The 15,167-nt window shown below is 42.5% G+C and overlaps 1 protein-coding gene across 1 annotated transcript in view; it reads right to left on the bottom strand.

Annotated features, from left to right (window-relative positions):
* Positions 1 to 298: 298 nt before the first annotated feature.
* The window catches only part of DPP6 (dipeptidyl peptidase like 6), a 567,251-nt gene continuing 552,382 nt past the window's right edge, over positions 299 to 15,167 (bottom strand). The window contains exons 18-26 of the mRNA XM_065627152.1: positions 14,535 to 14,633; positions 12,161 to 12,230; positions 9,981 to 10,175; positions 8,655 to 8,709; positions 7,650 to 7,755; positions 6,740 to 6,798; positions 4,704 to 4,776; positions 4,531 to 4,604; positions 299 to 2,377 (exon numbers count right to left, since the gene is read on the bottom strand). Coding sequence (XP_065483224.1) covers positions 2,231 to 2,377; positions 4,531 to 4,604; positions 4,704 to 4,776; positions 6,740 to 6,798; positions 7,650 to 7,755; positions 8,655 to 8,709; positions 9,981 to 10,175; positions 12,161 to 12,230; positions 14,535 to 14,633 — 878 coding nt within the window. The 3' untranslated portion in view covers positions 299 to 2,230. The remainder of the gene's footprint in view (positions 2,378 to 4,530; positions 4,605 to 4,703; positions 4,777 to 6,739; positions 6,799 to 7,649; positions 7,756 to 8,654; positions 8,710 to 9,980; positions 10,176 to 12,160; positions 12,231 to 14,534; positions 14,634 to 15,167) is intronic.

Here is a 15,167-nt window from a genome sequence, read left to right as displayed (position 1 = left end):
CCAAGGTCATGGGCAGACAATGGTAATGTGTATTTATTTATAAGGACTTGTTTTCATTTTTCTGATCTGCATCCTGGAGTGTGGGCTCAGTTCAACCAGGAACAGCACTTCAAGCAACTCAATGTTTATCTAAGTACTCTAAATTAAATAACAGGAGCAGCAACCAGGGTGGTAAAATAATGTTTTATTCCATGAATGAACAAACACTACCATGCCACATCCTAAAGTTCTTTCTACAAAAGATTGTGGACAGAGCAAATTTTTACATTTCTCAGGTCAAGTTCTTTGCAGGATTTTGAGCCTGTTCAGTGTAGCAAAATCTGGACACGCAGCATTCTTATTGTCTATTTGGCATTTTGCCAGATAAAGCTGATTTATACTGTAGTTCTTGTTCACGCATTGTCGATGCACTGTAAATTAAAGAAGACAATCAAAACCAAACTAGGTCATTTCTGTGATTTCAATATATTTGTTATGATGGTCAAAGTACAACCAACATTCAAAGCTTAAAATAATGATAATAAAAAAGACACACTAAAGAACACAATGGAAACATCATCATTGCTGTCAGGATGTGAGTTTACCCATAGTACTATGTAAAAAGTAGAAATCGGCGTTGACATTCAAGCTGTCAAAACAAGAAAAGAAATTACATTAATTGTTATATTCCCAAGCTAGTACTTCTAAAGACTCCTGATCAGCAAAGAAGTGTTATCGCATGCATGCTGAACACAAGACTAATATTGGCTTGGGGACCTGACAAATAACTGACTTACATTCCTTTATATACAACAAAATGAAATATACAGTATTAATACTGGCTGTACATTTGGTCAGAATATTTTACACGGAGCGACACTAGTCAAAATTCTTATGCTGTGGTAAGTAGAAGTGAATGAAGTTGGATTTCCTTCTGAGAGCTGAATGTTTTCATAAGAAGTTTTAAAAGTTGCTTTGCAATGCTATAATGAAGTGTTAGATATTTTAAAGAAAAATGCTCCCATTTTTTTCTTTTTTGCTAGTGTGAGAAGAAGAGATAATTAAACCAGTTTGGAATGTGTTAATCATTGACCCGGAATAAAACTAAGTTGCAGACAGCATGTGCAATAAAGCCCAGCACATTGGTTTTGTCTAAATGGCTTTATGAGATGATCTGTGAAGTATCTGGTAAAAAAAATTCCTACTACCATAGCCTCATCTAGCTGTTCCCCAACAGGTTGCCAACCAATTGTTCCAATACTAAAAGAAGAAAAAAATAATTGTGACTGTCACCTATTTTTCTATAGTACAATAAAAATATCTCAATGTTAGGCTGATTTAGCTTATTTGTGTGCATATTTTTCAAGGCTGCCAAAGAAAATACTCCATCTTGCGGGCAAAGGCTGTGCCAGGAACATGAGAGTGAGATTTTATTTGCTTTAGTCTAATAGGTTTTTTAAAGTTTGGGTACCTTCACCCCCATTGCCTCTTTAGACGTCTAGGTCTAAAGTGATTTGGTTAATTCAGTGTATGCTTTTTCCCCATCCAGAACAAGCTGAGAAGCTAATAAGGTAAGCATGAGACCAAATGAAAGCAGAAGTAAAAGCTATACAAAATAAAGAAATAATTACAGGAAGGTAAAGATCAGTGTAACTATAGCAATATATTGTACAATTGAATTTCCATGTCCTATAACGATGAGAAACCTTCTGAACATGGGAAAGAGTAGGCAAGTAGGTATCCTTCAAAATAATTGTGCTATAATCTTTTCCATGTATTAGGTTAGATTTTTTTTTTTCTGACAGAGTGTGATGCTAACTATAGTAACCTTAATATGGATGATAGATTTCATTGCTACTGCTTGATTGCTTGAATGCAGAGACATTAAATCTTCCAGTCCTCAAAGCGGTTTCTTGGGGTGTTCCTTCAAGTCCAGGGTCTTGCCACTTTCAAGCTAGAAGTCACTTTGCGGCAAAGAAACAAACAAACAAACAAAAAAAAAGGGGAAAAAAAAAGAAAGAAAAAGAAGATGTTGGTTGTGACGGATTAATTTCAGACAGCAGTTTCTGCTGAGTTCCCCATGCTTAATGTTCTTCCATTTAGGAAGGAGTTGCTGTCAAGTAAAGCAGATGAGCTGCTTTCAGTTTTCTTTAAATACATGCTAACAACGTAACATCTCTTTCTTCAGGAAAATGATCCAGTTGCATATTGTTAGAGAGATCTGCCTTGTGCTTAGCACGGACAAGTAGGGTTAATCGTCATCCTCCTCTTCTTTCAGTGGGGCTATTGGGAGTTTGTCCTGAACTTGGAAACATGCCACAAAGAAGTTGACAATGGAGTTGTACAAATGCTGCTCCAATGCTGCATTGCTGAAGTAATGGCTTTCATCAGGGTAAATCTGCAAAGAAACAGGGAAATATTGTAGCAGTAGGAGCTTAAAGTCTAGGATGACCATGAGCCAGCACTGTGTCCTTGTGGCCAGGAAGGCCAATGGCACCTGGGGTGGATTAGAAAGGGGGTGGTCAGTAGGTCGAGAGAGGTTCTGCTTCCCCTCCACTCCACCATGGTGAGACCACATCTGGAATATTGTGTCCAGTTCTGGGCCCCTCAGTTCAAGGACAGGGAACTGCTGGAGAGAGTCCAGTGCAGGGCAACGAAGATGCTGAAGGGAGTGGAGCATCTCCCGTGTGAGGAAAGGCTGAGAGAGCTGGGGCTCTTGAGCTTGGAAAAGAGGAGACTGAGGGGTGACCTCATTAATGTTTATAAATATGTAAAGGGTGGGTGTCACGAGGATGGAGCCAGGCTCTTCTCGGTGACACCCAATGATAGGACAAGGGGCAATGGGTATAGACTGGAACACAGGAGGTTCCATTTAAATTTGAGAAGAAACTTCTGCACAGTGAGGGTAACAGAACACTGGACCAGGCTGCCCAGGGAGGTTGTGGAGTCTCCTTCTCTGCAGACATTCCAACCCGCCCGCCTGGACACCTTCCTGTGTAACCTCATCTGGGTGTTCCTGCTCTGGCGGGGGGATTGGACTGGATGATCTTTCGTGGTCCCTTCCAATCCTTAATATTCTGTGATTCTGTGATTCTGTGACTGATCACCCATATGTGCAATGTGAGCTGGCCTGCAAACCCACTGCTCCTCCTTGGCACTGAACGTCTTCCCATGGATGCACGTGAGGTCCAGGGTAATTCAGGCACCACAGTGCTCTGAGCGCAGACTTGCATCTTCCTTCAAAAGGAACTTTGTGGGGGGGAGGGTTTTCCATTTAGTTCCATTTGGAACAAGTTCAGTCTAAGAAGAACCAGGCCACACTTGGAAAAAGAAGTGCTTGCTCTTGTGAAAACTGAAAAAAACCCAGTGCAAGCCTGTTTAGAGAAATGGCGTTAGGTTTTACTAACTGAAATGAGGGATTTAAAGAAAAAAATGACAGTAAGCAAAAAATTGAAATAAATCTTGCTGAAAAAGTAATTAAATAGAAAAACATGGGAAGCTAGAAATGAAATAGTTTAAACACAACTTTCCATTTTAATGAAACAGGTAACTTCTGCACATGTTGAAGGAATGGAAGAGGATCATAATGGGGAGGATCATAGACTGGGATATTGAAGGGCTGCATCCTTGCAGGCAGGACTGAAGTGTCTTACGACTGCTCTGAGTACCTTGATCCAAGATGTAGATGCCTCAGCCCTCCACTCAGTCCTCAACTAATCTTTGAGGAGCATCAAGCCCATCAGTGCTTTCAAGCTCCAAAGTATCAATGCTTTTGCACTGGGAAATGTGCAGCAGTGCCCCAGTGATTGTATCATTGACCAAATCCACACTGGGCTTATTGCTTGTCTCTGGTGTCTTTCCTCCATTCTATCTGCCTTCAGAGCATGATGGAGTGAGCATAGCCATCACATGAAGCTCCACACAAATGCAGCCAGAGGGAGCTGGTATTCAGTAAATCAAGTGTTAGTAGGGCTTGGGCACTGCAATGTAACTGTCTATACTGTAAGCTGTAGCATGGCTGTGCCTTGGGATGTAGCAGAAGGTAGGGACCATCCCCATGGTTGGTAGATGGGTTCGTTTTGGAAGACTGAATGGCTTGGACATGGGGCATGCAGCAAATCAGAGATGTAATTCAGTGGAAAGATGGGCTTTCTAGACCAGAGTGTGTCTTTTGCAGTGGGATGCCAGATTTAAGTGACATTTCACTCAATTTTTCTGGTTGATTTAATTTAGATCCCTATTTCTCTGTAATTCATCCTGAATTTGGCCTGTTGTTCCCACAGAAAGTCAACAGGTATCAATTTCTTAGAGATACATCTCTCAAAACCTAATTTACTGTAATTTAATAATTGTTCTACAACTGTACAAACCAAAATAGTGGTATCAAATAAGCACAGGAGTACAACATAGGCACACATCATACGCTGGTGCTATTTCTACTGCTAAGCTGAGTTTGCAAGTGGCTTTTCGAAGCTTGCTTCATAACAGTGGTTTGAGTTCAAACTGGGAAATAACTGTTCAAATATGAAAAAAATGAAACATATACTGTACCTGCAAACTGTAATTAGCCTTTGCCCTAATTAGGTGTGTGATAAGGTCCGCAGTATGCTGAAAATGGATTTTTTCTGTAAAAACAGATTACAATCATTAAAGGGGCAAATGTAATTAAGAAAAATCAAAGCCATCCCAAACATATAATGAGCTCAAATGATGGGCTAACTTACCATCAGCAGTAGCATGAATGATCAAAAATGTCTGTTCCCTCAGTAATGAGACTCTGTGTGCTAATTTGGTGATCTGTGAAGGTAAAGGTTGCAATAAGATTAAAAGTCCTGCTAGAAATGAGCAATTTATACGGAAAAAATAGAAGCACTTAATTCCATTTGATACTTCATCACACGGATAACAAGCAGACACCAGCACAGCATATTCTTTTGGCTACTTGAATCAGTCTGGAGGTAAAACAGACCCTGTCCCTGTCCTTCTGGGCTCAGTATCAGCAGCAGGAAGAGGTCAGAGACCCTTGTCTGTTCTGATAATGTTCATTGAAAGCCTGAACTGCAGAACACATGAAGAATGCCAAAGTGAATTTCCAGTGAATACAAAACGCTGATGAAAAGTGTGCCCAGGTGCTATGCCTAAGAACACTTCAGAGAGGTGGAGTGACTTTGGTATGGTTTGAAAGCCAACCTCAGTGAGCTTTGACAGCCCGGGGGAGGATCTGATGCTAAATGTGTCCACTGCTGAGAAGGCCTTTGCCCTCAAGTGCACAGGGGGAAATACAAATCTGAGTGACTGGGTAAGAGGAACGAAGGACTTCTCCACTTTCTGCTGCCTTGTTCAGAAGAATACAAGTCTCAAGAAAACTCCAAAAGACTCCAAAAGAGTCTCAGAGTGGTAAAAGGAATGTACATCTCAAAATACCGATGTTACTGCTCTGTAGGAGGGCAGGGAAGAATTCCTGTCTTAAATTCATGTTTCCTTCACTGTTTAAATGCATGTGTCTTGGCTTTTATTCACCTACATGACTTAATGTATTTTTCAGTTAAGTCACCCTTGTATCAATCCTATCAATCCTACCTGTTTTTATCTTCCCACTAGCCTATGTGGTTTCCACAAAAGATAGACAAGTGCCTCTCCAACAGCAACAGGACCTTCCATGCCTGGCTACAGAGGTCGAATTAGCTGGCTAAAAATATTGGCATGTATTACTGAGATATGGTCACTGTCATTTTATATTACAGGTTACGTGTATCTCTCCTCATTTAAAAGATAAATCAACTCTGAACATTAGAAGTGGCCCTGCATATTTTTTTAGCATTAGAAGGAAGTTTTGGGGAATTTCAGTGGATGCAAGCTTGTTCTGGTTTCTTGCAGCTTCACACTCTGTATGGACTTAGATAGTGTTTGCAAATTTTGCAAGGCTGCCTCTGATCTTCCCTCTATTGTTGGACTTAATTAATGAGTTCTCTAATCCTCAGATGACCCATCAGGGGTCTTCTTTTTTTCCCTTTTTAAAAATGGGGGTTGTGTCTCCCTTTTTCCAGTCAGTGGGAACTTCACCAGACTGCCATGACTTCTCAAGTACGAGGGGTAGTGGCTTAGCAACTATCCAGTTCCTTCAGGACCCACAGAGGCATCTCATCGGGTCCCAAGGACTTGTGCTCCTTCAGGTTCCTTAGATGGTCTCGAACCTGATCTCCTGCAGTAGGTGGTTCTTCATCATCCCAGTCCCTGTCTTTGCCTTCTGCAACCTGGGCGGTGTGGCTAGAGCACTTGCCCATGAAGACTGAGGCAAAAAATTCACTGAGTACCTCAGTCTTCTCCATATCCCAGATAACCAGGTCTCCTGTTTCCTTCTGAAGAGGGCCCACATTTTCCCTGGTCTTCCTTTTATCATCAATGTACCTATAGAAGCTTTTCCTGTTGCCCTTGATGTCCCTGGCCAGGGGACAACTATATCAGGTCTTTAGCTTTCCTAACCTGATTCCTGGCTGCTCGGACAATTTCTCTGTATTCCTCCCAGGCTACTTGTCCTCGTTTCCACTCTCTGTAGGCTTCCTTTTCGTGTTTGGGTTTGTTAAGACAACAAAAGCAGTAAGCAGGCTGAAGGACACCTTCCTGCCTTTTAAATATAGGGGGTTTTACTAGTGAAACCATCTTGCATATCTCTTTTCACTCCCTAAAAGAGAAAATGTTGAGGAAGTGTTAAAACCCCTGTTCACATTTTATCAGGGAAATGCAGTGTCCATGCAGTTACCTCGTACACTTTGTTGTCAATCCCATGCAAGCCCAAGTATCTTTCAGAAAAGGCTGAAGCTTGAAAAGAAACAAAAAGAAAACATCAGTTTCAATCATAAGTCAGTACACTGGTGCTTCTGAGTCAAATATTGCAAAAACTAAAAAAAGATCTTCTTTTCTAATATTGCCTTACTTACACAGGGCATATTTATAAAATTTTTTGAAAATGCACTAAGAATACGTATGATACTACAGTCTTTCATTATCACCATGTATTTATGGTTTCTAAATAAGTCACAGAAGAGCATTTTTTTTTCCTTTTTCCAGAATACAGCCTAGATATTAGAGGAGAAGAGCACTATCTTGTTGTGTCCCTTTCTCCTTTCACATGAAGCCATCTCCATCTGCTGCAAGCTCCCGTTGGTCTCAGGGATAACTGTACGGGACCTGAAGGCTGGCTCAACATCACTGTCTTCCATGGCAGTCCTTTGATTTCCACTGGCATCAAGTGCAAGGATAACTGGTGTCCCTGAAAGGACCACTATGTGCAGTGGAGTATTGTCATTGGAGAGAGGATGAGGTGGGCAGGCTGGACCACAGCTCCCACCCATGGATAGTTCAGGCAAGAAGGAAGCACATTCTAGGCAGTGGTACAAGGTGGTGCCAGAGGCTGGAGGGGTTTAGAGCCAAGACTCCATTATTTAAAAGAAATAAGTAATGAAAGTTACTTTATTACTCTGACCACCATGGCTGGTCCCACTGGCGCCAGCAAAATTGCTCTTGAAGGGTTTATGGCTAGTCCTAAGAAGACACACAATAGAAAGCAGGCAGGATCTTGGGGAAGAAAGATATGATAACTGGGAAATGTTAGGGCGGAAACATAATTTGTGGTGAGCATGAGGGTCTGTGGGCTCTGGGACAGGATTTACCATATAGTTTGAAGTCTGTCAGCGGGGATAGAGCAGCTCCACAGGCGAACACCTGGTTCTCTTCGCCGGCTGGAAGCATGTAAGTGCTCAGGTAACCGCCGTAGTCCTGGAACACAAACAAGGCAGGGACATCAGCAGTCCTGTCATGAGCTGCTGCTGCTTTTGGGTAGGGAAATGGGGCAGCTGGGACCTTGCAGCAAACTTTGTCCATTACGGAGCTTTTAACACTTTTCCCTGAAAAAACACCAAACAAAGGACATCTCCCTGGCTTTGGCAGATGCAACTGAAGATGAACTCTATGCTCGTTGTGCTCTCCTGAAGGCAGGAGGGTTGTGTGCCCAAGAACTTGTCTCTTTTCATCCCACATTATGGCTGTGGGTCTGATCAGATATGTTACCTCGCCAAAATATTACCTCAGTCTTTCATTATTTAAAACGGTCATCACAATTTCAGTGTCTGCCATCACCCTGTTAACAATTCCCTGCAGAGATGCTGCTGTATGTGCAGCTCTCTTTGCCCACTTTAAGCCTCTGTCTCCCACAAAAAACAATTTCTAGTCTTAGTCCCATTCTCATTTCAAACCCTGTGCACTTTGCAATTGCAGTTTCCCAGCCGGGCACACACTATGGTGTGAATCAGCCTCAGAAATCAATATTGTTGTTGTACATTTGTACGACACGACTTAGATCTACCCCCATTCCCATAGGCCTTAAGAGACAAAAATGAAATGAAAGTTTGCAAGGAGAAAAAATAATTAATTATCTGACAGCATTTTTCTGACAACTAGTCACTTTCTTAGCTTGGAAGTTAATTAAAAAAATGACAAATACATTGATAAAATGAGAGCTTTCATCTTCACACATCTGAGAAAGAAGGAGTCTATTTCAAAAACAAATAATAATAAAAAAGACACCCCTGACATATTCAATAAATCACGATTTAGCTCAGCTGCATAGCTGCATCAGCCAACTAGAGCAGCACAGAGGAACAACGGGAAAATGTTACCTTCCCAAACACACCAACTCGCAGTTTATCAATGTAATGCTCCTTCAGCATCGTCCTAGAACATGAGAGAGAAGAAACAATGGGTTAAAAATATTTTTCCCTTAGATATAGCAAACATAATGTGATGTCAGCTTGAACGTGGGGTGGCGGCAGAAAAATGATGTACACAGTCTACATTCACGCTGCTACATGCCGCTTTCACGTGAATCTCTGTTCGATTTAATCTTGCAAACTGTTGTGTTGGATTTGACCAAGTAATGGCAACAAATAATCTTCAATACCTCTGAAAGTCATAATAAAGCTGATGCTACTGCACTACTCCGATAGTGTTTTTAGTGTGATTACGTGCAGAATAAATCTAACAATATGACAGGACTTGACATTCAGGGGTTTGCACTGGTTTTTCTCTTTTTAAAAGTTTAACGGTTTAAAGATGGATTTTTTCCCAACTATTACACCAGCCTAGCAAAAAAATAAGTAGGAGCTGATATTCAAGCTTACTTGTTTGTAGCTATATGACTGTACAGAGCTAAAAATAAACAGGTTTTGAACACGTGATACGGATAAGCGTGCTCTAATTTAGCTCTGTTTAAGGCTTGTTTTTCTCCCCCTGCACTGGCCGGCATGAGCTCTCTCTCACATGCCACCACCTGCTCACAGTGGCAGGACTACATTCTCCCCCTCTCCTGGAGTGCTGTGTCCAGCTCTGGGCCCCCCAACGTAAGGACATGGACCTGTTGGAGCGAGTCCAAAAGAGGTCACGAAGATGACCAGAGGGTTGGAACAGCTCTCCTGTGAGGATGGGCTGAGACAGTTGGGGTTGTTCAGCCTGGAGAAGAGAAGCCTCCAGGGACACCTTATAGCAACCTTCCAGTACCTAAAGGGGACCTACAAGAAAGATGGAGAGGTGCTTTTTACAAGGGCATGTAGTGATAGGACAAGGAGGGGTAATGGCTTTAAACTGGAAGAACGTAGATTTAGATTAGATATAAGGAAGAAATTCTTCCCCACGAGGGTGGTGAGGCACTGGAACAGGCTGCCCAGAGAAGCTGTTGATGCCCCATCCTTGGAAACGCTCAAGGCCAGGCTGGACGGGGCTCTGAGCAACCTGGTCTGGTGGAAGGTGTCCCTGCCCATGGCAGGTGGGTTGGAACCAGGTGATCTTTAAGGTCCCTTCCAACCCAAACCATTCCATGACTCTATGATCCTATGATTCCCTTCCATCTCCTTGCTCTACCATACACACCATTAAAGGAACAAGGACTAATGACAGGCTTTGTTAATTATCATTAATGAATTAACTTATTCAATAACAGTGTCACTCACCGGACAGCTTCCAACTGATCCTTCTCTTCCAAAAGGCCCAGCCTCCTCTTAACCTCATGCAACAGCTTAGTGCCTTGGAAGCCGCTCCCACGACCGTCGAACTTCAGCACGATGGCGTTATGAGAACTGACCATTACACTTTCCCACGTCACCTCAAATCTCTCCGTTACGATCTGGTTACCAGGTGTCCCATCTCTGAAACAGAAACAGGCATCAAGCAAAGGCAACGGCACCAAGCATGGGCCAAAAGCCCTCCCTGGGGCCGTGAGCTTGCCATGGAGATGGGGACTGGCAGTTCTTGCATGCATCGTAAAGCAGGGCAGATTTCAAGACGGGGAGATCAGCCTCTGCAAAAATGGTGTGCAGAAAGCTGGTTGTGTGGGACGGGTTTTGAGGCTGGGGTAGAAGCTGCAGGTTGGTTTCTGCCTCCCTCTTTGCACAGCAACCATCACTGTGCTAAGCTGAGCTTTGAATAAATCTAGCAAGCACAGCACTAACTGGGCAAGATTCCTCCCATGAGTAAACCAGGGCAGTGACATAGAGGTCAGCTGAGTTTTCCCTTTTTACACCTGCTCTAATCTATATCTTTCGTCCACATTCTCCAAAGATGGTATTTTTCTGGTGGAGGGGTTTCTGTGAGGAGCCTGGCTTTGGGACGTGCTGGCACTGCCAAAATATGTTGGGTGAAGCTGGCCGACATCTATCATCCTCTCCTGGCAAGAACTGGGCTTTCATCCACTGCCCCCATTCATCCAGCCCAGACCTTCCCTCTCCCACGTGGTTCTCAAAAGCAGCTGTAGATGGAGCTGTCAATCACTTCTGTCACCACTGCTTCACATAAGTACAGAGGGAAAGGACACTTTCAAAGCGATAAATATAACAGATTAAAAATGTTCAGGCTGGCCCAAAATTGGTGGGTAAGGGGAAGGGGTGGGCAGACTCCCTTTTCACTCTTCTGCTTAGGGCCCAATCCTGCATAGGGGAACTGTCTTGAGAAATATTGACCCCACTTCAGCTAGACAGCTGGAAAAAGTCAAGAGATGATGATGATGGTTATAAGTAATATTTTTAAGACTGGGATTACTGTAGAGCTACTGGCACTTCCATCTGTTTCTTGTCCTTTTTGGGGTTCTTGGAGACATTAGGCAACTCACTGCAGGATCTTAATGTGCATGGGACATCAGTTATTTGCATTTATTCAAGCAAGACGCAGGCACATCCAGCTTCAGAGGCAGCCTAATCAAGTGCTGTTAGCTTGATAAGTACCAATCTTCCTGAAGCACTTGTATAATGAAGTACATTTTCTCTGCAGTAATTTTGTGATGTAACGGCACACTTACTGCAGTGTTTTTGTCCTTCATGGAGGGATGTGCAGGATGGTGTTCAGGCATTCATCAGGCATTCATCACTCCTGCATGAGGCTTCTCTCTTGTGGGGTGTTCCCTGGCAAGCAGCAAGTGATGCAGTGGGATGCAGCCAGGGCCAAATAGGTTCTTCCAAGGTCAGTGACTTCCCTCCCCCAGTTTCTTTCCAAATTGCCAGAAAAAACTCAGGAATCTGTATTGTTATTACTAAACATTGCTCAAAGAAATACCCATCTGCTATGTCTGCCAGGAAGAACCTACTTAACATAAACGCTAATGTTGTGGAGATCTTCAAAAGTTTCTAGCTCTTGCTTTACTGCAACTTCAGAGGACACCGGCATTTACATGGGAAGGATTGCTGCATGAGGGTGCCTAAAATTCAAGCTGTAATGCTGACTGCATCCGACTCTAATACTACCTGTTGTTAAGCACAGGGTCAGTGCTCCAAGCACGGGGACTGAAAGCCAACTTCCATCTTTTATTCCTCCCCCTCCTGTTTCTTCCCCCCTTATTACTGAATTGCAAATGTACGTAGAACAATTTTACAGAATACTACAATTTACTCTGCAGGATTTCACTAGGGCACCCTCCTGGGAGCTGAAATCCTTGGCTCAAACTTGGGAAAAAAGGGACCTACAGCCAACCTCTCCCAGCTCTGAGGTGAGACTGGGGGTAGGGACCAATGTGCCAGACTTAGGTGTTAAAGCAGTCTGGCATTCATTGTACGAACCATATCTGAAAAGGTTTTGATCATGGCCGAGGTTTCCATGCTACCCTAATCAGGTGAACAGGAAGAAAGGACGAGTGAGAACTTACACAACCAAAAGCAAGGGGTAGTGCGCGGTGTCCGAAAAGGTTGCTGGCTTTAAGATCTGCATTGGCAATCCTAGGCAAAAAAAAAAAAAAACAAAACAACATGTTTTCAGTGTAGGAATGCTGACATAACTCTAATAGATTTTTTCTGGTGTTTTGGCCACTTATGAGCAGGAACAAAATGGCATTTCATCAGAGGCACTGGTAAATAACACCTTAGAAACACAGATGTTGTCAAAGAAAAGACCCATATTATGATAGCCGAGGTGACAAGAAATGTAAATCGGGAGTACAGTGTGAGCTGCTCAGTCATGCTTCACTTTTACGGCATTCAATTAACATCTGGCAATAGCTATAATTTTCCTTTTTGGCAGCTGGGAGAGTGACACAGCCAGAAATCAATATTTCAGGGCAGCAAAGGAGGGGGAAAATTGGTGATGAAAACGATAATTTAAAACCCAATTAAGTATGGTGGCTGGGGGATAAAATAGGATTATTTTGCTATAATGGTGTGAAGACAGATAAAGAAACATGTATTTTAATTCTGACTTCCAGAGGGCTTAATTTTGCTGTAGAACAGGAGGTAACTGTGCTGACGCTCACATCGTTATACTGGTACTGAACCAACATAAGTATGGGACGTGGTCACCAAAGGTTCATTTAATGTTTCCTGTGGCTTCATATTGACATCCAAAACTGCTGTCATACAAATGCTTTCTGCATTAATGAGAGCACATTTATTTTTAAAATGTTAACTACAATCCAGATTAGCAAAGGCCCAGCAATCAAATTGGTATTAGGAGCATTCTCCGTAGATTAATACACAGATTAACCACGCGGTTTAAGTGGTTTGCTTTGCAATCATTGTCTGACACTCCGCCTAATTAGTTATTCCATCTGAATGCTAATAGCTGCAAATTGGCTCAATGGCCCAGGGACAGCCAAAAAGGCCATCACTTGACTTTAAATATAACTAAGCACTACGTGCAGCATTCCCAAGGCTGTTAAGCCCAAAGCTGTGAATATACAGGGAAAGCGCAGAAGAACAGCCACACATCTGTGGCCAGCTTGTATTTACTGCGCACACGCATATATATTTTACATTAAATGACCAGAATCACATTTCAGCGATACCTGCAGTTAAGAAATTTAGCATCAAGCTCAGTTATTCCTAATAAGATGCCAGTGCCACTATGAATTGGCTCACGGTAGGGATAGGCATGATCTTTGTGACAAGCTCTTTCCCCATCTTTTCGTGCCCATAAGCCCTGGAAAAGCATGTCTGTTCTTGTTATCTCATGCACTGGTTTATGTTCCTAATGCCCATGTGGCAAGCAGAACATGTTAGGGCCATTATGATCCCTTTCAAATGGCAACTGTCTCTCAGATTTTGCTTCACATTTTATAACACCTGGCAATGGTCGAAATTAGTAACTTGTCATCCATCACACTTCACTGCTTTATTTCACTGCATCCAATCTGAGAGGTACAATTCTTCTTGGCACGGGAAATAGCATGGATCATACTTTGAACCCAGGGTCTTTGGGGTTTTTTTTGAGAGTTTCTATCATACACATAAACTGTAATTTTTGGGAGCCATTACACAACTCCGGGTATGTGGTTTTTCCACATATAGGTAAGATATCTACCTACAGCCAGAGGAGATGCTTTTTAGGTTGTTTCAGGTACAACTATAGAGACAGGCAGAAAATGCTGTCTTAAGTGTTTGCCATTAGGCTTTTCTCTCTCTGTCCTCTGGCATATAGGTATGTGGGGAATGATTACACAAATAATGCACCACCTGCAGATATAAACTGGTCTGAGTTTCTGCCTTCTTTACTGTTTTGGCTTTCCTCATAAAGCATTTTTTTTCCAATCCTATCAAATGATATTGCTGTCTCAAAGAATCCTGAATGACTCTGGTGGGCAGTTGTTGGTGAGTCATCTCCATTCACTGCAGTTCAGTATTGTACACTGAAAGGCGGCCACAGCTATGGCCAGCAAGGACAGACAGTATCTCACTTCAAACCTATCTCAAATAATTCTCTGGTCCTGCTGAGGCAAATGCCCTGAAGAATGGGAGCACCACACCGTGTCATTTCTTGGAGTGGCTTTTTCTCTAAAAAGAAAATTTCAAAAGGAACCCTCCCCTCCTTATAATTTTGCCTTTCTTCAGCTGCATTGTCATCAAATCCTGTCCCCGTAATAACCTCCTTATGTAGCACATCCTAAGAGAGTGCATGCAGACTGGGTGAGTTCATTGAAAGTCAAAGTAATTTTTCCTCCTGCCAGTCTAACCAAGATGACTGTATCATTTCACAGCAATAGCAGTGAAAAAAGAAAAAGAAAAATAAGAGAAAGGGAAGATGCTACTTACTGTAATCATCTATCTTGATTTCCATGTATTCTACCTTAGGCATTTGCCTGTCATTTACAGTCAGCTGCACATTTTCATTCACTTCCAGCTCAAATATTTCTGAAAGATGAAGGACAAGGTCATAAAAATGTTTGGCATTGTTTGTGAAAAAGCATTTCAACATTTTATAGTCACCTGAATATTTGTAACACAGGCCTCCTTATGAAATAATTTCCTTGTAGTCCTCACAGAGATCTAGTTCACTTAAGTCTTTGAAACCCCTTCCAGGTTCTGTGTTACCAAAAGCTATATTCCTGAAATCAGTGACATTCAGCTGATTTACAGCAAATGGGAGTGTGACTTCTGTGTAGAGGGTCCCAGGCAGACATCTACTTGCCATGCAAAGCTAGATATCAAATTAAGAAGTCCTCAACTCTGAGCCCAAGTTACACATAATAAATAGGGAAAAGGAGGAGACTGTGGAGAGCTTCAGGACAAGGTTGTGCTGCTACACAAGAGAAAATCCACGAGAAGGAAAGCCATGGGTAGAGAAGAGTGGACAAAGATCATACGGCCCTACAACATCTGGTTTTGGAGCAGTCTTGGCTTTCAGAGTTTTTCAATGATTGTTCATTTTGCTTATGTGTCTTATCC

Source organism: Caloenas nicobarica, chromosome 2, assembly GCF_036013445.1.
Source record: "Caloenas nicobarica isolate bCalNic1 chromosome 2, bCalNic1.hap1, whole genome shotgun sequence".
NCBI lineage: Eukaryota > Metazoa > Chordata > Aves > Columbiformes > Columbidae > Caloenas > Caloenas nicobarica.
The sequence above is the reverse complement of the archived record's forward strand: the minus strand, read 5'-3'. Positions and strand labels throughout refer to the sequence as shown.